A 24,688-nucleotide genomic window follows, 5' to 3' on the forward strand; every position below is an offset into this window, starting at 1 on the left:
TATCTCTTGTGACAGACAGACTCATATCAGTTTCCTGTCAATTCTACTTTTCTCTTAGATATGGTGAGAAATTCAGAAACACTATGGAAGGTGGGAATTGTATCTAGCTGCAGTCCAGGGCTTTTTGAGAGACACAAATTCCAATTCTCTCTCTGTCTCAGCACAGCTATGAATATAGCAAATGTGCCGTTACCTTTTCTGAGTGCCAAGTAGCACCGCGTGCTTCTGATTTTGTGTGTTCAATGTGACATCCTTCTGCCTGATTTCTAAAGGTGCCAAATAGTAACATGGAGCTCAGGGAACCTTTCAGTCAGTACATAAGCCAGGTGGCACAGGGCTAAGCAAATGTCTTCAAGAGGTCCGGGAACAGAAGTGTTAGCTTCCACAACCCTCCTTAAACACATGGCTGGCCGAGTTTAAGAGGGGAAGAAAAAGAGAACAAATTTGTCTCTTTCTAAAGAACCAGGCACAAAAATCTGGAAATAGTTTCTGTCATCTATACTCCTAAGTTCCTATGACTGTTGGTTGCTGCATGTTAAAAGTGCTTTGTGGTTGCGCCACTTTCCATCCTCTTTGGTTGACAAAGCTTTTGCACAGCTTCACAGTGAACTAGATTGGGGAAGTAATCTTAGTTAGATCTTTCTTTCTCATGTTGGATTAATTTTCAGATGGATCAATCAGTTTCCCCCTTTGGCTTACCACAGAGTCACATAAACGCTTGTGTGGGCACATGGGAGATGGCACAAGGGTAGGAACAAGAGAGCTGGACAAAGGGAGGCTGGGCTTCATTTAGTTGCTGTTCCAGCTTATACTGGGTTTAAAGTCCTCATTGAAGCACAGCCATAGGAACCTTAAGGGTACGTTTAGCTCAGTTTAGGAAAAGAGAGTCTTACAATTGTAGCACAGAGCCTGGCTTTAGGTTATTTACCCTAGTGAGAAGATACTCTGGTTAGGAGAGTGTAACTAGTTATGATGAATAGTACTTGAGCTCACTACAGTAGATCCGATCAAATTTCAACACTCCTCTCAAACATGAACATACACAGTTGCTTTTGAATGTGTGAGCCACAGAAGTTACGAACACTGAAATCTTAAGTGGGTTGTGAAAAATTGTAATAAAAATGTTGTCAATAATACTGAGATAAAAGTGAAAGATAAAAGTCATCTGAAGAAAAACATGAATCACTACATAAAGTCACTAATTTGACAGAAACAGGAAAGAGCCAAAGTTTAATGATGAACTCTGGCTGTCTTTAGTTTTGTCTACCATGTTACCAGTTTTACGCTTCTGCTTAGAGAACCCTGATTTCTGAGGTTCTGTACACTTCTGCTTTAACAAAATATTCTCTATTGGTGCTTCCTTGAGACTGAGAAGACTTGGGAACACCTAGGAGGAAGCAAGATTTAATTGATGGTTTGAAGTCTACCATCACGTATCGCTGTAGCTGAGGCTGAGATCATGAATCAGTGGCTAGACACTGACAGGTTCCTTTGAGAAAGGAAAACAAGCCTTGCCCTACTGCCTGAGCATTTTCTAAATTCTAAAGCTTGCCAAATCCAGTCCCTTGTTCTTAGAAAAGTATGACAGTCCAGCCTGTAACACATGCAGTAATCATATATTACTGGTGGTGGTATCATATATTTCTGACCACTCCTGTTTAAGGGAACACAGGAGTCAATTCATGGCTTCTCTAGTTTTCACTACCAAATCATTTAATGCACATATGGTCTGGAGCCACTACTCCACTATTGCTATTAAATGACAAACATACAGCTCTAGGCAATGGTAGCCTAACAAATGGAATCTTTATTTCAGCTCTAGAACTCAGCAGTTCACCTCCTGACATTTGGGAGTGGGAGGAAAGAGACACTGCCCCACTAGTACTGAAAACAAAAACCTTGTTTAACTGAAAAACAAACTGGGATGAACTTAAAGAAAATTATCAAAATGATCAAGTCATTTGAGTAAGGAAGGAACTACATCCTTGGAGATGTGTATGTCCAATAAAGGCTTTTGTACCTTTTGTGATAGGAAAGCACTTGTCTGTCTTGGCTATGATTGGGAAAAATGTGTGGTATCTATACTTTTTTCGTTCTGACTCTGCTGTACTCTGCTACCCTAGCTATTCTTTTTTTCTTTCTTTTAGTGCCTGAATGTACTGGAAATGCCAGCCCTGAAAAATAATCTGGCTTGTTGGGTTTTTTTTTAATCCCCCCCCCCCCCCCCCCCCCCCGTGGGATCCACAGTTATATATACAGAAAAGATATATTCATATCTGACTCTAAATTCTGAAGCTCCTTCTCTAATGTGGACAACTTCACCTAAGGAAGAACTGAGCAGGGCCAAGAGAATTTCGGAAAAGGCTGAAAGGTTGCTGTTGGAAGAAAACATTCCGTAGGGATGAGTATTAGCTTGAAAGGTACTTGTGAGATGGGAGTATGGCTTATTACACTTGAATTGTTGTATGTAAGCTCTTCAGGACTGTTTCTTTGTTTTGTGCAACACCTGTTAAAGTGAGATTGTTTTTTGGATATGCTATTACAATAGCGATATTAAAAGCCACTCCCTTGCAATTCCCATCTGAAAATGAAACTGGCTATTACCTTCCCAAGAAGAATTTGAATGATCCTTCCCCAGGGAGAGAATAAAATTTCCTTCCAGAAATATAGAGGCAAAGTGGTTTTTTTGTTGGGGGGGTGGTGGGGAAGAACATTTCAACCTAAATCTCTAAAGTTAATATCAAACTGAAAAAAATTATTTGCAATATTCACTATTATTAAAATGCTGTATTTAACAATTTAAAACAATTATGGAAAAACTATTCTGGCAGACTGTGTAGTTTTATCACCACAACTAAAAAGTGACCGGTCCTGTTAGATAGCAGCATTCCAGCAGAATTAATCTGCGCATTATTCTTGCTGCTGCACTGTAGTGTTTTGGATAAATTGTATTTAAGACCTCTGCAAGTCTGCAACATACTTGTAAATATTCTTTACTTCCCACTTGTCAGGGAGTGTGATTTTCTCCTTGCTGCCATTGCCAAAAGCATGAGTGACAGACTTTCCACACTCTCAATCCAGACATGGGACTTCATATGCTGCCTTTCTGCCTCTTAGCATATGGCTGAAGAGACTTGAAACTGGTTAGGTAAAAGGAGAGTTTTTTCAGCTTGGAAAGAAATTGTGGTGTTATACTGAGGTCAGGGTTAGATCTGGTAGATGAAAGATGTATAAAGTTTATGTAAATAGACTGTTCTTACTAAAACACATAGCTGGAGATTCTAGAACCTAGCAATGAAAACAGTTGTAAAATAGGACTCTGGTACTTTAGACTAAGTAGCATTTAAGTACTTAAAAAATTAAACCTGTGTTTAAACTCTCCACCCACAAGATGATAGAATAGTTACTGCTATGTAAAACTACATATACAGTTAGTTGAAAACATACTCATGTTTAGAAATGTAAACATGGAGAATGCTGTCGTGAAAGTGTTTTTAAATGTCATCAACAGTTTTCGTGTCTTGGAGTGGAATGATCCCTTAAAGTGTCTTTAAAGTCAAGTCAGCCAATCGCTCAAAGAATGAATTAGCATGGTACCTATTAAAAGGGGTTCAGCCATCGTGAACAGAAGTGGTGCTACCATACCACTGAGAAGTGCCAAGCAGACCAGTAGTCCCACTGCTGAGAGAAACTGAAAACAGGTAAGCAAAATTAAAAAGCCTTTTCTCAGTTCTCAACTCCCCCATTTCTTGTTAGTAGCACAAGTCATCTTAGGTATAAAGAGCTGGTGGGTATCCAGCAGTCTGACAGCATCCTAATAATGAACAGAAAAAGACAAGAAGCACAACCTAAGTTATTTCTTAGGTGTCTTCCCATACTACAAAATATGTAAGATGCCATACAGGTAAAAGTTCCCTGTTAGTAATCAGTAACTCTTTGTCTAAGTCCATGGCCCAAAGAATAAACAAGCCTTTGAATTCTACAGAACATCACCACAGAGTTTAGCGGGTTATTCCACAAGTGCTGTCTGTTTGACTTGCAAAGGCTGGTTGGTAAGAAGCTATCCGTGAGCTAACGTGTCACTCCAAATGACCAGTCAACACAGAAGACATGGGCACAGAATGAGTCACTGGTTTCTTCCACTGAGTGAAACCCGTACTACTACAATTGGCCTGGTAGCTTTCAGATTGTACATATGCAGTCTAAGTATCTGACTGCTTATTTTACTGCAGTTTTTGTATGTTGGAGAACTGGGTAAAGCTATAATGACTTCAGTAATAAAAAGTGGTATTTGTACAGCAGGACACTGTGCAGAAGATTTCTCCACAACTTTCCATGAACATCTCCATTTAAGGGTTAAGACAGCTAAATTACTCTAAGTACATTGGAATTATTTACCTTTAGGGTGATGAGCCTTAAACGGTAATCATCTGCTTGTATGACTTTGTTAACTGTGATTTCTATTCCTTCATAGGTGACCTGTTCCTCTGGCCAATATTCTGTGCATTTCTGTGTGCAATATAAAATAAATCTAGTTAAGCAGGTATCAAGGGAGGTTCATTTTTACACCTCTGAAATTGGATATAGCACACGCATAGATGAATATGAATGAACGTTGTTTCTATAATAAGTACAAGTTTTCACTTTCTAAACAGGGACCACATTTCAGGTGATTTTTGCTGCATTCATTGCCTGATTGCATGATTAAAAATGAACAAATCAAGTAATGACTAACCAATGCTTTTAAACACACACATCCTTATTTATCTTTACGCAACTGACGTGCATTTTGAAGGTTCATTAGAAAGGCCAGTGCCCGTATGCCTGTGTTTTTAGATTAATCCTTTTCTTAAGATAATAATGATTAGTATAATATACACTAGTTAGCAATATTTCTGTGGTGTGTATACACTGACAAGGAAACACAAAATACATCTTTTCTATTTTTTGTATTCAGAGAGCATTGGTCCCTTATAAGATGATCGTTTGCATAGGTTTTTGTACAAAAGAACATGACTGGGCATGTTTTGGGAATTAGATTATGTACCAAAATCCACATTAAATGGGCACCGAGACTCTTTCAAAGCTAAGGAACTAAAAGGAAGCAATAGCTGTGAGAGCTATTAGACTACTACATTTGATTTTGCCAAAACCCAGTCAGAGATGCAGCCAGCACAACCTGACAATTAGAGAAGGAGAAACTATATTCCATTTGTAAATGCACATTGTGGTGCTGATACACTAGACACGAGTAGGTGAGAATTTGTAAGCACTCCTATCCTGGAATGAGGATTGAAGATGACTGTGTTTTTTGGTAAGTGGTTGCTCTTTAAACTAATCAATATGCAAAGGAAGAGAAAAGCACTTCAACATGGTGCATGAGCTAGTTCATGAACAAGGAATGACATGAACAAGGCAGCATTTGAGAAAAAGGCTCCCTTGTGATAACAGAAGAAGCAATCTCGTTATCACAGGACAGTAAGAATCTGCTATTGGACAAGCCCGGTTAAAGATGATGCTTGCAAGCTTCCTCTTTTACATAGCTGTACACAATCTTGAAGGAAGCAAGTTAAATAATTTTGCTCTCCCCCACCAAAAAGAATTTTACTTCAGGAGAAAGACTAACAACAGAAAAGTATCTTGCAAAGTTACTGAGTCAAAATTTTTGTGTGGGAGAATCAGTGTTGTTCCATCTGCATAGTGCATCAGTTAATAACCCACTGGGAATGTGGCCCACTGTGTCTCTGTAAAATTATTTACGCAGATTGCATTTTTTTCTTCCTCTCCTCTTAAATTGCAGAATCCATTGTAAAAATTGTCAAGAGCGCTAGCAGCTATCAATAGCACAGACGTTGCTCTGCTTAAAGGAGTGGAGTAAGATTGCCCACTCATTTCTGTGGGCTGTCTGTCAGTTCAGATTAGATGTGACAGAGGGCTGAGATACAGAGCTTTTAATACTCACATTAGCAAAGTCATTGCACTGAGGAGGAACACAAAGCCTCTGTTACTAGCATCATTGCTGAACAAAGCTTTTGGTTTTGAATCTACGTACTTCTGAGTCCTGTTATTCATATATTAATACATGTGTTACGGAAGAAAAGGAATGAATATAGGAGACATTTACATGGAAGGACCTACCCTATATTTATGACTGAGATTCCTGACACCATTTAATTTTTGACACAAAAGGTATCAAAAAAGACTCAGCAGCTCTGTTATGATATATAGGCTGTAGCAAGCTCCAGTTATATAGTGCATCAGCACTGCAGCGCACTGCTTCCCAAGACTGATATGATGGGTGAAATACTTGGTCAGTGTGGATAAGGGGAAATTCAGATGTAAAGGTTATTTTACATGCCTGATATGCAATCTTGCTATGAAAACGATAGTGGAAGAACTTATCACCAGATACGTCATTAAGGAGCAATATTTCCTCTGCATCATCTTCCTTAAAACTCAAAGTCCTTAAATGATTCTGGTACACTATGTCATGACATTTTAACATCTTATTTGCCATAAACTAGCAGATGCGAGTTTAAAATGTTAGTGCAAACAAAACATCTGTATCAGCAACATACTGTACTTCGCATCAGCAATGCCTTGACAGCATGTGTCCAATTAGCCAGTTGTAATAACTGACCATTTTTAACTTGCAAAGCATGATAATTCTGTGTCTATCTTGTTCATGTCATAACAAATGCAAGATAAAGCAGTACCAATTCCGTTGGTTAAAGATATTAAACCTCAGTAGTTATGGGGTACTATTGTTTTTGATTCCTTTAGAGAGAACTTGAAAGAGTGTCTGCAAATAGAGCTGGGTTTGGAGAGGTTTCAGGTCAGCTGGGAGAGGAAAAATGGCAAAACCAGCAGTATGCTAAGTCAGACAGCAAAACAGGACTTACAGTAAACTGAACTGAAAGAGAAGCCTACATTTTCTCTGAGCCTGAAGAATTTAATGCTGGCTCTGATTGCCCAGGCCACTGAACCAACTTCTGTTTGCTGGCTTAGCATCTATGCTGAAAACATCTGCTAGAGTACATATAAAAATGCAGACTATATGTAACACCATTACCTCATTCATCTCTTCTATATTGGTAATCATGACAATGATGGGAGAACGCTCCTGCCACACCATTCTCCAGAAATCACTGACAGTATTAACTATCGGTCCCTGAGTAGCAATATATACCTTTTCCTCTCCTCCGTAGCCCTGCAAACAAAACAACAAAAGATCAATTTTAACACGGATAACCACCACAACCTTGAAGGTTCAGTCTTTAAAACAGAGAGCTGCCACTGGCTGGAATGGTGACTCCACGGCATCAGTTCTGTCTCTATCTCTCTCCTGCACATGCGTACATGGAGCAAAGGCACAATAGGGACTCACGTAATTCCAGCAATGAGTGTCCAACAGCCTTGAGGTGACTCTGCCTAGGTCAAAAGCCTTAATCAGGCTTATTATCCAGTGCCTTGGTCAGGCCAGCTGACAAGCAATTTGCATCAAGAAGTGCAGAAGTGTCTGCTCCGAACCCGTACAGCTGCACTTTGAGATTTGGTTTTCAGTTAATATAAGCAGGAGGGAAGAGCAATCAGTTCAGCTAGGATGCCGTTAAAAGCCAGTGGATGTTGCAATTCTGTTTACATTAACAGTGGCTGATAGAGGCTAGGCAGACACATTGGACTATTGCGCACTTACCCTGATGTAGTTAGCATTGATGTAAGAGCTAAGGGGGTCGTCCTGATCAGCTGAGGTAAGGCACACTCTGCTGTGAGGATCTGAAAGGTGTAAAGAGATAAGTAATAGTTTATCAGTTGCTCAGAGGAGAGAAAGAGAGACACAGGATTATTTTGTATAGCAAGACATTTACATGCATTCATGGCCATCGCAACAGATGCGAGTGGCCTTGGAGAGCTCCCATGTGAAAATGTTACCATAAAAAAGGGAAAGGGTGGTTGGGGTAATTTGGCTTCTTCTGATAGTTTTACCCACTCTCTGAAGGCTGCTTAATTGTTCCTGTTGCAGAGTCAGTGTCCCAGAGTGACTCTGGAAAAGCAGTTTTCTGCTCCAGGAAATTATTTCTCAATTTGTTAGGTCAACAGACTCATTCTGGCTTTTAAGACATTAGAATATTGTTTGTGAAATGACAGCAAACAGCTTTTCTCCCAAACCATACACACATATTCCTTGCGCACAGGCAAGCCAGATGACAATAACTCTTTTCCCGTTTTGTCTCGCAGTGAACTGAACTCCAAGATGTGCTATTAAATATAATGGTTAAAGAGAAATTAAATAATATTAACAGTCTCTTGTACTTTGCATAAGTCCCTTCAGTACTTGAGTCTCCCTCACTGCAGCTGTTTATGAAGCATTATTCTTGTTTTAATAAGAAGACAAATGAAAACATTATTCCACCTGAGAAGGTCAGTCCAATTCCCACTGAAGTCAATGGGAGCCGTTTCACTGATTTTAATGTGAGCTGACACAGGCCCACGTTCATTCACTTTCACCAGTACTACACAGTTTGTTATCACTGAAACATCCTCCTGACAGAGGCCTCAGCAAACAGCAACACCGTGCATCACCAGGAGAATATTAAAATAAATCACAGATGACTTCTAAAAAAATCCAGCCTGCTTAGAAACCAGAACAAAATAAAAAAATATGCAAAAATAGTGTGATATTGGGTAAAGCACAAAGGACTAAGCACACAGTAATTTCTACAGTACTACAAACACAGACTCAGCATGAAACTCTGTTCTTATAATGGATTCCTGTTATCTATTATGTGATAATATAATCAGAATCCACAAAGCAAAGATCTTAACAAAGATACTGTTTTATAGCACAGAAGTACTGAAACCAGCGAGTTCCTCTCTAATATAGTTCTCTCCTGCTCAACTTTGCTCACATCTCTAGTGCTGGGGAGATGGTGAGACACGAGATAAAAATCTGCTTTTTAATCAGAAATTCTGATAGCCTGCAACATGTCACACTATTAAAAAGGTGCCATTGCTTGCCAGATGTTTCTTCAAATGTCACTGGTCTGAGTAGTTAGACCCCTTGCATTAAGTCCCTCTGCCTGGGTTTTATGCAGTCATCCATGGAGTCTGAAGTTTGAGTAACGATTACATGATTTTTCCCTGCTAATAATAGCAATAATACTATGTTGTCCATCTCATGGTGGGTCTTTAGGGAGAAATAAAACAGACCTGAAGAAATCTATCAACAGGTGCCACAGACTTTTAACCACAGGTTTCTTTTGGTATTCTTCAACTGCAGTAGAATTTGAGTTACTTTTCACTTTGGACCTTTTAATTGCTGTATCCACAAATATCAAAACATTATTCAGAATATGCTTTTACTTTAAATTATAATACTTGGCTTGGGATTTTTCTGTTAATCTAGTATTTACATTTGTTAAGGTAGTATGTTAGTGAACCATTTCACGTAACAATGCGTTAATAGGCCTCTCAATACAAGAATGTGCACTGTTTTGGAGAAAGTGCAACTGAAGCTGAATTGCATCTCTTAGAAATATATAAATGGGAATAACTCCTCCTTTAAAAAGACTTTAATGTAAGAGTTTGCAGTACGAATTTGAAATTTTCAATAGAGAGGTATTTAAGCAAAATCAAATACTACTCTTAATGAAAAAATTTCTCTTAGGACAAAACCAGTGCACAGGCCACGTTCAAGAAGACACCATGCCTTTAAAAAAGCAGCAGTAGTCTGTATCTCTAAGAAACCAAATGATATGCCTGACATTTTAGAGGAACTTGCTAAACTTAACTGAAATGTTTTGCATAACTTAAAATGGTGTAAAAGCAATAAAGCTATGTAGAAATTTAACAACTCTGTCTAGACATTACTCTTGAGAAAAGGATTCAATGAGACTGATACACAACATGCTCCAATAAGTTCTTAGTGTCTCTGGAATTCTGTAACAAGCACATCCTTTTCTATATATTCAAAAAGTGCCTCCAAACATCTTGGAGAAAAGTTATCATTTTCCAGGAAATGCCATAGGACTCATCCCCGGAAGAGGACATTCTGCAAACAAATTCATAGTTATGAAATATCCAAATCAACCTCCTTAGCTTGGCATTTTCCCAAAAATACCCTTCTGCTATCAAAAAGCCACCTTCTAAGCCATTTTACAACTAACAGCAAAACTAGAGAATCTGCAAAAAGAATTTACTACAAAAGAAATACAAATGAGATGAATTACACACTATTATCCTGTCTCTCACTTACTACAATCAACTCTAGGGTTGCAAGTAATGGATCATTATGTTAAGTGACTGCTTACCTTTTAATAACTGCTTACATTGCTTCCGGTGATACAGCTGGTAAGGGAATTTTAGTTACTTTTTAAATTCAGATTTTGGGTTTGACTCTGGTTTGGTAATTAAGCATTTGCTGTTCCCTATGATAATCAGTTGTCTGAGTTGGCTCTGCTGCAACTTGCTCAGAAGTTCCTGCCATTACTGCTTTCTGCAGCTAGAACCTGGAGGAATGCTAGGTAGATACTCAAGGCAGCATAGGCTACATTTGGTCAGCTCAGAAATAGAAAAGTCAGTGGATGGCCAAAGCCTGAAAAGCACTGCACTCTCCCTCATCTTGCCTCCAGTTCCCTCTCCTACTTTGTGCATGAATAGTTCACCGAGATCCTTGGCTTTGAAGCATAAAGGGGACTTTTAGCTCTCCTTGCTAGCCTCTTTAGTGTCAGCACCAAGCCCTTCGAAATGGAGGCAGTTGCATAAAAGTGAACAATCAGCCTTCTTTCCTCAGCAGTATCAAGCCATCCTTTGGTCACAGCCAGGGACAAAGTTGCACAGAGGTTACGTGTTTTGGAATTCATTCAGAAGAAATATCCAGATCATAATGATCTTGGAATAAGCTTGTTAATCCTTGGAGGCATAGAATCATTTAGATTGGAAAAGACCCTTAAGATCATCGAGTCCAACCATTAACATAACACTGCCAAGTCCACCACTAAATCATGTTCCTAAGTGTCACATCTACACGGCTTTTAAATACCTCCAGGGATGGTGAGTCAATCACTTCCCTGGGCAGCCTGTTCCAATGCTTGATAACCCTTTCAGTGAAGAAATTTTTCCTAATATCCAATCTAAACCTCTCCTGGTGCAACTTGAGGCCATTTACTTTCTTCCTATTGCTTGTTACTTGGGAGAAGAGACCTAACACCCACCTCACTACAACCTCCTTTCAGGTTGCTGTAGGGAGCGATGAGGTCTCCCCTCAGCCTCCTCTTCTCCAGACTGAACAACCCCAGCTCCCTCAGCTGCTCCTCATAGGACTTGTTCTCTAGACCCTTCAACCGGCTTTGTTGCTCTTCTCTGGACACGCTCCAGCACCTCAGTGTCTTTCTTGTAGTGAGGGGTCCAAAACTGAATACAGTATTCGAGGTGCGGCCTCACCAGTGCCAAGTACAGAGGTACAATCACTTCCCTAGTCCTGCTGGCCACACTGTTTCTGATAGAGGCCAGGATGCCGTTGGCCTTCTTGGCCACCTGGGCACACTGCCGGCTCATATTCAGCTGGCTGTCAATCAACACACCCAGGTCCTTTTCCTCCGGGCAGCCTTCCAGCCACTCGTCCCCAAGCCTGTAGCATTGCATGGGGTTGTAACCCAAGTACAGGACCTGGCACTTGGCCTTGTTGAACCTCATACAATTGGCCTCAGCCCATTGATCCAGCCTGTCCAGATCCCTCTGTAGAGCCTTTCTAACCTCAAGCAGATCAACACTCCCACCCGACTTGATGTTGTCTGCACGGTAGGGTAGAAACTAGTTATCTTATCTGGAGAGGTCAAAACCACAACAATGGCTGCCAGCAGATATCCATGTGGCTGAGATGAAGTTTGCAGCAAATAATTAACCCATTGAGTGATCATTCTTAAAAATATATGGTAGTGGGCCAATTAGCATCTGTTTACAACTCTGGAACGGGTGTTCAAAATGGCAGCAATTCTGATGTTTCAGTTTAAACATCCAATACAAGATATTTAAAATGGATCCAGTTCTCAAAGTACACATTAGATACCAAATTCAGAACATATAGATCACTTTAATATCTAGCCATTTGGGCAACTGAAATCAATACCCAATCTTCCCTTTCCAGCAAAAACAGTGAATTAATACTTGAATGAGTCACCTCAGTCATTAGCACAGAAATTGTGAAATGTGGCTGAATGTTTTTACACTTCTGGTCTAAGGTGGAGTACAAAGTCATCAGAAGGGTTGCACATATTGGATCATTTGCTGCAGCTGCTGGAGTTGTAAGTCTAGATAAAAAATCTCTTCTGGAATAATTTCCAATCCAGGTTCATTGACTAAAATGATAGGTATAGCTGAGGGCATTTTTGACTTCTCTGCACTTATCTTTGCTAACCTGACACTGAACTTTTTGGGCTTTGCAAATAGAGCTACTGTGGCTAGCGGTGGCATCTTCCAACAATGGCTTGGAGCAAAAAAGAGGCATGACATCTAATTGTATCACTTTCCAAAGTAACTTGAAGTATGACACAGGGGAAAATGATGACACTTGTAAAAATTTGCACCAAAATGTTTCTCAAAACTCCTACTCCTGGCTACAAATTAAAATAGTGTAATAGGAAAGAAAAAGATTTTGATTTTCTGTATCATCTTAATGCCATCAGGCCAATATTCTCAATTTGCATTTGAGGCATGATGCTGAGAAAAACATCAGTCGGGAAAACAATACTGCTAGAATTTAGTCTTTCTAAAGAGTTTAATCAAAGAAACCTCTAAGTAACATCTGAATAAACACACCAAGTTCTTTGGTAGAATTTTTAAGCAGCACCAAAAGATGCAATTCTAATGACTTAAAAACCTAAGTGTTGCTGATGTTCAGTGAATCTTAGGTTCTTCATACTCTGTACCTCTCTTGAAATTTGATTTATGCTTTGAAGCCATGTTGCTGTTTCATAAATATGGCCTTTGAACGATACATGGTAGTGACAGCACACTTGATGCATTCTGGAAAGGAAAGTGCAAAGCCCTTCAGCATGTGGAAGAAAACACCTTGCCTCAGTGACTTGAAAAGCAGGAAACTTACTTGGGAGAATTGTTTTGTAGCGATTCTTACGCACTAAGCCTGGAATATCATACTCCTTTGGATCCACGAAGTTCATTGGAATTTCCTGTTAAAAAAGAAAAAAACCCCAACAAACAAAACTCAGAAAAAACAGTAGGTAGTATTTTTAGATTCACAAGAGGAATAAAAAACCCAAGCCCATTACGTCCTGCCTGTGAGGGAGGCAAAGTGATGAAGTCAACTGAGACATATGGTACAATACTTCTAGCAGTTTACCACCAAAATATGATTGATGCTTCCTTTTACTGTCACTGGCTTTCTTTTCTGAAAACCTTAATATGAAAACGCTCATAGTGACTAACTCATTGAGTAATACGTGCGACGGCATTATGTTAGCTCCTAATATTATTAGAGCTGAATTGCAAGTGTAGGCACAGAACTAAGCAAAAGGTGGTACATAAGACACTGCTCCAAAAGCGATGGACCTCAGACACCATCCTTTCTGACGCACACTCCTCCTTCCTCCGTGAGGGTGGAAGGAAGTAATTTGCTAGTGACTCTCACCAGCAACAAATTATGACCTACATTATGACAGGTTGGCGTACTGACCTGATTCTATGGAGCTGCGGGAGTGTCACTCTTTCTGCTCACCACATTTTAAAGCTCCATAGGCAAGGACAGCAAACAAGCGTTCAGGATTACTTGCTCTTTACACTACTGACCCAAAGAACACACAAAGGTGGAGGGGCTTCTTATTCTCCACTACTCATCTCCTGCAAGTAAGTGGCCAACGCCAGGCAGGAACAAAGGGGAACCTTCCACCAACTGGAGTGAGTAGGCATGTGATGAGATGGGATGTGTCAACCAGGCTCAGCAGAGAAAGGGCTCATGGGAGCTTGGGAGCAGAGCTGGTCATCCCAGCTGCTGCACACTGAATTTGAGATGCCAGTACTGGACATACTGGTAACGGGAGTCAGGGTTGAGTAACACAAGCCTCCCTCTGCAAAGAAATTAAGATGAGCAGAGCTATGAACTATGTTAAATTCTGGAGCTTTAGAAGACCGACTATCTGTATTCTGTCTCTTACATAGCACTGAGCGTACCTGTTGGGCTTAACCAGAGGCAATTAATGATAAAAACATTTTGTTGAAGTAGTTTCCTATCAATTTCAGGAACTGCAGGGGAACAAAACCTTCATGTTTTCCTCAATTGTTACTTGGTATTTAGTCGCTCAAAATCCTTCTTGAACGAAGCTCCATGGTCTGTCTTTGGGACTTAGTCATTCACTGCTTGAGCAAATTCTTGGTGAAATCAACAGGACTTCTGCCTGAGTAAAAACTCTAAATCTTGTAAGAATTTCAGGACTTAGCCCTGCAAGTGACATTCCCTCTGACTTTTCTTCCAAAAAAACCCCACAGCTGCTTGCTTCATTGTGGATCTGGACTTTGAAAACCAAGTAGGTTGGACAGACTGAAAATACGTGATGCAGAGCTAGCTGGTGATAACTGTTTCATAAAAAAAAATAACTAGTTTACAATTTTTAATTACAGAAATGACATTTTGATTACACAGCATTTTTATCTATGCTTTTTCAGTTTTCATTAAAGAATGAAAATGACTTGGGATAGTTTGGCTGTTGAATGATTTTTCTGAACACCAGGAAAACTAATTCAAAATCTCTCAGAGAAATGAAGTATATTTTTTCCTACTTCTAACATATTTTTTTTTGCTTGAAAGCTACAGCACACCTCAGAGACTGATGAAACTGTACATGGACTCGTTCAGCAGTCAATTCAGACACTCGCTAAGTGAACATTTCCTCCCTAGAACAGCAATAGATGGTTTACTTCAAAAGAAGCAGGGCTTGCCTACACAAAAGCTGCTTTTCTTCAACTTGTACAGCACTAAGTGAATTAAGGACCACAGGTATCTGGTGGTCTGTTTTAAAACAGAAGTCCAGACTATTTCGTTTCCCCCTGTGCTTGTAAAGTGGAAAAAAAAAAAAAAAAACCTACCCTGAAATTGCACAAGGAGGGAGGACAGCAAGTGATACTCAAAGTGTTACTCCTGCCCTTTCAGACCCTTGCAGGTCTTAAAGAGGACAGGCTGAAAGGGCTGTTAGGTTGCAAATCATCATCTTCCTCCTGCTCTGCCAAGATTCCATGCTTAAGAGAGTATTTGACTTGGCAGCATTAACTTCAGTAGCTCTTGATCGTGTGCTCTGAAATACCCCAGCATGCAAAGACTGTGCCCTGGTTACTTCCCATCTTGTGCAGGAATTTACGACCCTGCCTAGTACACCTAATACTCATAGCCACTGCAGCATTTTGCATATTTTTTTGACAGGTATAATAAACATGACAATGCCTATCACATGGACAGTCAAGCAGGTAGGGAAGAGACTCATAGAATGCAAAGATCTAAAAAGCCAGTGTACTCACTACACCAAAATGTATCTGGCTTTTATCCTAAACTACTTAGAAATCTGATTTTCAACTGCTTGCTTCATCTGTGTACGTGTATTTTTTCCCAAAATGAGGCAAAGAATTCTTTCTCCCAAAGCAACAGTGGATACAGTGAGCCAAGGAAACATACTTCAGAATCCTAAAAGCAACTGACAGAGCAGCTTACAACTAGTAAATAATTTTTGTGCAGGAAAAACCCCAAGAAGACATACTTTCTATGGCTCCTGCTGAGTGACATAGCCATCCTGTGCTTTGGTTATCTGGAGAACATTCAGGCTTGGAAAGTAGCTCCATGCCATACACTCAACAGCAAAGAGCATGCACTTGGACTAATTTCATCCCTAGGGCAACTCCAGACACATTTCAAGAAGTTATGCTTACAGCAAACTTGGCTCTTCTGTACCCTAGTGAAAAAGTTTGATTTTTTTGTAAGAAGTAGCATGCCGACAGAAAAAGACTTGCAAAAACAAATCTTTTTTTTGTTGTTGCCAGAACCAATTTCTTGATTTTTAGGTGACAATATCACTGAAAGCTTTCAGAGATTGTAATTTCAAGGGATGACAAATTTCGGAATTGCATTAAATGCTTCACTGGTGGAAGTGGAGTTTGTAGGTACTAATTTTAGACTTGCAAAAAATAACAGCAAGGTTCACAGAAGACAGACAACATCTCATTTTTCTGATGCTCCTGGAAGAGAGAGGTCAGATACTCACAAAGAACTCTGCCTGGAGTATGAAAGGATCCAGTGCTTTCTTGTGCAGTTCCTCTTCAGTAAGGATGTTTGATGCCGTCTGGAGGTATTCTTGGGCTGACTGTTCCCGTGGTGACATGACATAGCCAAAACCTTGCTCAGAACAGCCTGGGGTACACATATCCAGTGTGAGTGAAACATTTGAACCTCTCCTGCAAAACAGAGCAATCGGAGTTTGCTTACAGCAGAACAGACTGACACATCATTGTCAGCAATAGATACAGTCCCAATGACAGATAAACAGCAACTTTAGAAAAGCACACAGCTGGCTCTGCTGTGTACATTATCGTCACTAACTGTGAAAAATGGGTGATGCTTCTTGTGTAGACAAGACCAGAAGATGATTTTGTACACTGGAATATGACGGCCAACACTTTTGAAGTATTGTCTGTAGTGAGGTAACTGTATACTTTGTCACTTAAATAGAAGCAACTTAATTGTCAAAGGTGCTGAGCAGGCAACTGCAGAAAAGTTTTCATACTTATGTAAAAACATACTATATTTTTGAATGCCTGAATATGGATTGACATTTTAGACACCACAGGTGAAAATATTGGTCTTAGTTTTAGTCAGGCCAGATCCTACTGAATAACCATTTATTAGTAGCACCGACAACATCATCGGGGTAAGATCTTGGGATGAACGTTACCAGTTCAACATTAAGACAGACATGAGATGCAAACCATTACAGCGAGTAATTTTTCTGCCTGAAAAACTTTCTTTCCACAACAGTACATCACAGGAAGGGTAAAACGAAGGTCCCAACATTTTAACAGTTACATTAAGATCAGAGATGCTGTTGAGTGTAGAAATTTTGGTGGCTTTTATTTAAGTTAGCCACACAATAAAACAAAAAAGTCAAAATGCCTGCATTATTTACTGAATGCAGTTTTAAAGCATTTCTGAGCTGTCAATCTCGCATATCACAGACAAAAGAAAGATTCAAATGCCACCCGTGAATCTATATTTAAATGTATTTAACATTACAATAAAATCATACAATATGATGCTTAGTAGGCGTAGTCTTCTATGCATCCACACAGTAAACCTATTTTTGATGACTTTCAACTGGCAAAATCTAGTTGGGAGGCGTTTTCAGGAGCTATTGAAAAACCATGCAAACATGCAGGCATGACTAGCTCACAAAGACGACAGTAAAAGTTGTTACTTGGATCACAGCCCTTTTCTGGATTCAGGAGTTTTTCCAAAAGAATGTGCAGCCAGCCTCTTGCTATGATTCACAGTCATGGGGAAATTATTTTGGATGAAACATGACCACTTGTGGTAGACACTAAATCTTTAGTGACACTTTTCAAAAGATTTTGACCCTACCCTGTGTGCTGTTAAATCGCTACTGCATTCCTCCACAGAAATAGATGCATTTGATAACAAATGCTTTTGGTTCTTTTAAGGTAGAAGAAGCTACATACATAGGGATATTAACAGTTCTTCGGCATGAGGAAATGAGATCGTTTCTTTTTAAGAGTAACGTTCAGTGCTGTTTAGATTTAGCTAGTGACTACCCTTCTAATGGCGTAGGTTGTTGAAGAATGAGAGGGAAGTTAAGATGGTGAAGCAGAATGGATGCAAAAAAGGGATAGGTAGGTAATTCAACCCAACGCCAAACAAAGGAACAGTGACCAATGCTTGATGTAAATGAAATCTGTCAGAGCACAGATGTTGGTGCTTCTCAAGTACATGTGTATGTTGAAAACAAGTTTATTTTACATCTTAAGTGTACATATTCTACCTAGTGTGAGCACTTCAAGCAATTGCTTTCTTTTTCCCATCTCTACTTCTTTGACAGTTTTTAAATTGTAATTCATTACTTGAGTCAACTGATGCTCCCCAAGTGATATTCTCCAATTCTCTTGAAACAGTGAGTATCTTTCCTGCAGGCTAGCAGTCAACTGAGAATAAATGTCAGCATCTTTAAAATGAGAGAGATGGAATGAAATCAGGGATGGTGATGCATTTCAAGCCCAATCTTGCCCATAATGAAAAACAATGGCAGAACTCACCGATAGCAACAGGTTCAGGGACAAGCCCCAGAAGTTACTGCGATCTCATATTTAAAGTAGAAGAATGTAACAATAAAAGGTAGGACATTTTAGGACGAATGTTGTAACCAAGAATAAAGTGAGAAAAAACAGTCTAAGCTCACAGAGTGCAAGTTAAAAGCCTCTTCTGTAACATTCCCTTTTACTGTGTCATGTGGCACTTTGGAAACTCAGCATCTTACTTTTTAAAAATCTAAGTTCTGCTCTTTAAGTTTTAGATATGAGAATTAACTATAGTTAGAACTCCAATTAAGCTTGAAAATCTAGAAATAAAGAAAGGTGATACTTTACTATGTTGGGCTCTTCAGTAACCTCGTTTCTTATTCATAACATCATCACCTTTGCAGAATTTCTTCATGGGATTTCTATCCTCAAGATCTTTGTTCTCTCTCACTAAGACAATTGAAAGAACACTAAACAGAAAAAGATGCAGGCTGCCAAAAAGATAAACTCGGGCTTCCTGTGGTCCGCAAAAGAAAAGACAAAAACCTTAAACCAATCTCAGCCTCAGAGATGAGGATGCTAAGTCTGGTGTACTTCCTTTCACTCATCCATTCACTCATACACACACCAACACACTGGCAAAGTGAAATAAAATAATCTTATGGATGAAAATATAAGGATAGTTCAGTGCAACGGAACACTCAGTAACTCTGCTGAACATTCCCCTGTCCCAACTCACACATTCTGGAATTCACCCACCTCTGGACCCTTCAAAGTTCACCCGTTACAGGTGACCTTTCTGTGAGATGTATGAGTGAAGATGGAGAAATGCAACACAAATCAATACTACATCATTCCTACCTTCCTTTTGTCTTATAACTGCCTTTTCCCAGATGTGAATCTCTCTGAGAAACTCCGTTGCCCTGCTGGTTCAAGGAGTGAACACCAGCTAACCCCAAAGTTTCATTACTGGATTAATTTAAAATGAATTAATTTACTATTGGACTAATCCATTTACATGAGAATTACTGCAGATAACCATTTGTCCCATGGTTTGCTTTTGGAGAAAGGACTAATCCTCCAGCATGAGTGACAGAAAAAAATTAACAAGATTCACCTCTTTCAGAGACTGATCAAATACAAATGGGTATTTCAAAGGAAAGACATGAGGCTTTTGAATAACACTTGTTGACAGCCATCTAGAAACTGTATGGTTTTTGGCTAACATATTTATGTTTATGACTGGACTGAAAACGAGACAGGAAATAAAGCAGGTGCTTGGCTTTAAAACCACATTTTAAAGTGACATTTGTGAAGGCAATAAAGCTTCCTACTAGGCACAGAACTCCTAAATCCACAAAATCTGGTACCAGACTTCCCCCTATGAATCACATCTACCCTACCTTTCTTGCAAGCCCACGGATTTAACTGTTAGAGTAGCTGGATCTGTCTCCACTTTAATGTCCATTACGCAGTCAAAGACCGGAGTCTCCGGTACAGGATCCAAATCTAGGAAGTCATCCTCATTTTTATCCTCTGTCCACTCTGAGTACGTGAATGAAGGCTGCCGGCTCACAGATTGGCGTCTGTCCTCTTGTAGTGGAAAGGGGGGGTCTGGACGGGCTCTGAGTAGATGCCAAAACTAGAGGAAACAAACATTTAAAAAATGCTTTCTGCTTGTTGCCAGCCCTTCCATACAGCCTAGAGGGTGAGTCTTTAGGGCAGCATCCCAGCTCACTATAATGTATTAGAATTGGAGAGTATTGAAGCGGACAGGAATGTTCCACACAGGAGCAGCTTTGTGGTGCATGTTACAAGGATTCACATCTACCCATTCAAACCGGCTTTCAGCCACAGAGGTTTCCACAGAGCTGGCCAGGCTTAACTCGGGGATACAGTGGAAGCAGAATGTGCTTGTGACCATCATATGCAAGCCAACGTGATATCACTGTCCTTTTGTTCAGTTTCTTACCCTTCCTAGGCTTGTTTACAAAATAAAAATCTACTATATTATTCTACAAATCATACCTCTCCTCACTTAATGGTTTTCCATCTAAAATTTAGATATAGCTGGGTTAAGAAAAGCAAACATAATTTTCCTGAACAGTACATCTTTGATAATCTGGCACTGTACCCCAAATTCATGTATAAACCAATTGTTTTTTAAAGAGGCCTTGATTTTGATGCACCTGGTTTTGGGGCTCAGAATGCCCATTTCAGTTTCTGGCCAGTGGCAAAGCCTGTTTTGTAATCTAACAATCTGATTTTAACATGGTATAGACATTAAATAATAAATCTTGTGAAGTTCTAGGACATAAATGTAATATTGAAGTTTTATTATAAGTAATGAAGGGTTTGAAATGTCACGAATCTAAACAATTACTGTATCATATTGGTTTGCATGGATGCTGTGGCAGACCAGATGATTTGGAGATTGTATCAGTAGACTGTTTAATCCTACACACAGGCCTCAGTTAAAAATTTCAAGCCCACCTCTGAATTCCAGCATCTGGAACCTTAGGCCAACTTCATCCCTTTAGCACTGAACTAGGAGCAGTACCACTCAGGCTAAATGTTATACAAACTATATTGTACTACCATGCATCACTGAGACTAAGAAGAACAGGTTGTATTTTCCAAAGTAAAGCCTCTTCCGACCTTTTCTTATATGGCTCTTCAGTGGGCAGTTGAATTTAGAAAACGTGCCATTAAGAAAGGTCAAATTTTGCTTCCTAGGCTACTAAAGGACATTAGCTTGTATAGGATTTTAAACAGCTATTTTCTTTTGCCTGTGAGTCTTCATGTACTCTCATTTCTCTGAGAAAGAGTGAAAGGAAGTGAAGCAAGTTTTAATTTCTGTCCATAGTCAGCTTTAGTGAATGTTAAGACTCTCACAAAGCAGCAGTATTCATTTGACAGTTACTTCGCACAAAATGTTTTTTTGTTTCATTTAGTCAGAGTACACAGTAATTACAAAAGCAAACATAGGAACATGATTACTAGAATTTTATTTTACACAAATTTGGGGCCAAGTCTGAACCGAGTCTGTCCTACATGCTTGGCCTGTTGGATAACAAGCAAGAGGCTTGAAGATCTCATTCTATTTTCATTCCACAGGATGACTTCTGGAGCTTGGCAGTCCCACAGTACTAGCCATGGTTCTTTCACATACTGCAAGACTGTAATAGCTGAGCAGTTCACAGTGTAAAGTACCTGCTCAACAACTTAGTACTGCTGGAGAGTGCTGTTACTAATATCAACTTTCGTGCTGAGGGCCAAGTTGAAGGTCTAGGTACTAAATTATGTATTGCAGATTCTAAAGCTGATATGGTGACGCAGGATTGATTTTACTGGTGATTTAACACACTGTAAATCCAAAGGAACAGAAAGTTCACCCTAGAAAGAAAGCAGCTTTCATTTAGATTGAAAGAAGTGTGTGGTAAATAAGCAGTTGCCCAAGACACTGGAAGAAATTAAGTTATACTTAAAAGTAATGGGGTTAAACTAAATAATGGAAAAATCGTCAGCTCTGAAAACCTGTCCAGGAGGACTAGACAGCTCTATGCTGGTTCTCTGCAGCTGCCTGGGTCTTAAAACACCATTATATGAAGCAGAAAACAGACAGCATCACCAACACAAGCCTCAAGCACTCTATCCAGTCTTATTTTCACTGTGATTGCTAACCTCCAAATACATTCTGCTACCCGGGTATTCTCAGAAAAGTGCCTCAATCCTTAGCTGAGGTCTGCTCTCCCAAAAAAATTTGTTCTACATGTATTAGAGTCACAAATTCCCCGATACTAGAATGAGCTGGACTTTACCAAGTGCACAGACCAGACAGAGCCTCTCTTCTCTTGGTATTACTTCTGAGAATCTGCTTGACCACCATTTCTCAGCCTCATTAGGTGGCCTACATTAAAGCAACAAAGTACCTGTAAAAAAAGGCACATTTTCTCCTTTCCCCAGGGAACTACTAAAGCATTACTGTAAGTTACCACAGTTGCTGAATTAAAAAAATAAACACACAAACTGCTTTTCACTGGTGTGCCATCTAGTACACACATCACTCTGGGACTGATCTATCAGGTCCATCTATAAAGACAGAAAGGTACATCTGGGAAAGAAAGATTTCATCATAAAGGCACCCCTTAACATCAAAGGCCCCTTCAAGGTCCCTTCTAGGCAGCACATCGCTTAAAACCCATTAAAAAAGAGGTATCAATCAACTGAGAAAGAGGGAAAATAAAGAAAACTGTCTTCATGCAACTATCTGTGGTCCACCAGGCTGGGATTCTAGAAACCCTGCTTAGCTCCATCACTACATTATTGTCCATGTTCTGCTAATGACTATTTTACATCTTATTCCCTAAATACTGATAGAAGCAGGTGTTTTCAAATTGCAAAGCAGCATGACCTGGGCTGCTTCAAAAGAAGTGTGGCCAGCAGGTTGAGGGAGGTGATTCTGCCCCTCTGCTCTGGTGAGACCCTACCTGGAGTGCTTGCATCCAGCTCAGGGGTCCTCAGCACAGGAAAGACATGGACCTGTTGGAGCGGGTCCAGAGGAGGCCACAAAAATGATCAGAGGGATGGAACACCTCTCCTGTGAGCGCAGGCTGAGAGAGTTGGGGTCATTTAGCCTGGAGAAGAGAAGGTTCCAGGGAGACCCTACTGCGGCCTTTCAATACTTAAAGGGGTCTCATAAGAGAGATGGGGACAGAATTTTTAGTAGGGCCTGAGTAATGGTTTTAAACTGAAAGAGGGTAGATTCAGACTACATATAAGCAAGAAATGTTTCACGATGAGGATGGTGAAACACTGGCACAGGTTGCCCAGAGAGGTGGGAGATGCCCCATCCCTGAAAACATTCAAAGTCAAGTTGGACAGGGCTCTGAGCAGCCTGATCTAGTTGAAGATGTCCCTGCTGATTGCAGGGGGGGTTGGACTAGATGACCTGTAAAGGTCCCTTCCAACCCAAACCATTCTATGATTCTATGACTAGGTAACAGGTAGGTAGGAAGGGACAAGGCTTATATGCTCTCTCTAAACAGCCTCTCCTTCCTAATGCCACTGTTAGAGACAACATACTGGGTAAGATGGACCATTGGTCTGACCTCACAAGACATTTCTTATATTCTAATTCTCTGCGACTTGTCCAGGAAACAGGCTGTCACACAGAGACATTCGTGCCTCCACTCTAGCTAGGAGACTGTTAGCACAGACCACAGAAATACAAAACAGAGCAAGCCTGACTACGTGGAAACTGTTATAAAACTGTTTTCTGTACAAAAGTTTTAACCAACACTTAAAAATGGGCCAAGTCAGCTCTCATCTACACATTGGTATAAGTGTTGACTTGCAAGGAGTTACCTCATATGCAAAGCAGTTCAAACAGAGATCAGAATTTTGGGGTAGAGAGAGATTTCATTGAAAGTTACTTGTTGTGCTAAGAATGGGTCAGCAATAAAATGTTTCCATCCAGCAACAACTAGGTTGGATATGCAGAGAAATTGTGCCTATGCTGTTTCGATTTCCAGCTCAGAATGTTTTGCAGCAAAATTACCTAGAATTCACACAGTTCATCACCATTCTCACATGTCTCATATTTGTTCTTTAATATTTGCAATTACAAAACCATCAGAAGTTTATTTTTTGAGGACAAAATTAATCTGGATAAGGAACAGCAGCATCAAAAAAGCAGAAAATTGCATAAACCCAGCTAACTTCCTTGTCTACTTCAGTGATGACAGTAATTACTTTGCCTTGTGGTTTTAAAAAGCACATTCACCCTACACATTAAACAGAAGATTTTGCGACTGTGTTGCCTCTGAGTGAACTTAACCATGGTATGTAGTATGACAAACTTCCTACCAGGGAGTGTGGCCAGTAAATCAAAGGAGGTATTATTCCCCTCTCCTTGGCACTGATGCAGCTGCACCTTGAATACTATGTCCAATTTTAGGCCCTCCAGTTTGAGACAGATAAGGACAAACTGGAGTGGGCCCAGTGGAGGGCTACAAAGGAGGTCAGGGGTCCAAAGCACATGACCCTTGACAGAGGTGGAGGAATTGGGTTTGTTCAGCCTGGCAAAGAGGAGGCTGGTGTGATCTAACAGCAGCCTGCAACTACCTGAAGGGCAGCTCCAGAGATGATGCAGCCAGACTCTTCTTGGTAGTGGCAGCTGATACCACAAGGGACAATTGCCACAAGCTACAGAAATTCAGCTTGTACATTCAGCTTTGGGAAATTCAGATCAGATATTACGAAAAAATTCTTCCCCAAGCATGCTGTGTAGTCATGGAACAGGTACCCAAAGAGATGAGACATCTCCTTCCCTGGAGGTTTTAAAAACCTGTGTAGAAAAATGCATGGCTGACCTTACCAAGTATTG

General features: G+C 40.0%; 1 protein-coding gene across 1 annotated transcript in view; it reads right to left on the reverse strand.

Annotated features, from left to right (window-relative positions):
- Nucleotides 1–24,688, reverse strand: part of PTPN5 (protein tyrosine phosphatase non-receptor type 5) — a 77,765-nt gene that overhangs the window by 8,298 nt on the left and 44,779 nt on the right. The window contains exons 5-10 of the mRNA XM_059825726.1: nucleotides 19,704–19,942; nucleotides 16,260–16,449; nucleotides 13,103–13,187; nucleotides 7,697–7,776; nucleotides 7,073–7,210; nucleotides 4,399–4,509 (exon numbers count right to left, since the gene is read on the reverse strand). Of these exons, the coding sequence (XP_059681709.1) occupies nucleotides 4,399–4,509; nucleotides 7,073–7,210; nucleotides 7,697–7,776; nucleotides 13,103–13,187; nucleotides 16,260–16,449; nucleotides 19,704–19,942 (843 nt within the window). The remainder of the gene's footprint in view (nucleotides 1–4,398; nucleotides 4,510–7,072; nucleotides 7,211–7,696; nucleotides 7,777–13,102; nucleotides 13,188–16,259; nucleotides 16,450–19,703; nucleotides 19,943–24,688) is intronic.

This window comes from Gavia stellata, chromosome 17 (assembly GCF_030936135.1).
Source record: "Gavia stellata isolate bGavSte3 chromosome 17, bGavSte3.hap2, whole genome shotgun sequence".
In the NCBI taxonomy this organism is placed as follows: domain Eukaryota; kingdom Metazoa; phylum Chordata; class Aves; order Gaviiformes; family Gaviidae; genus Gavia; species Gavia stellata.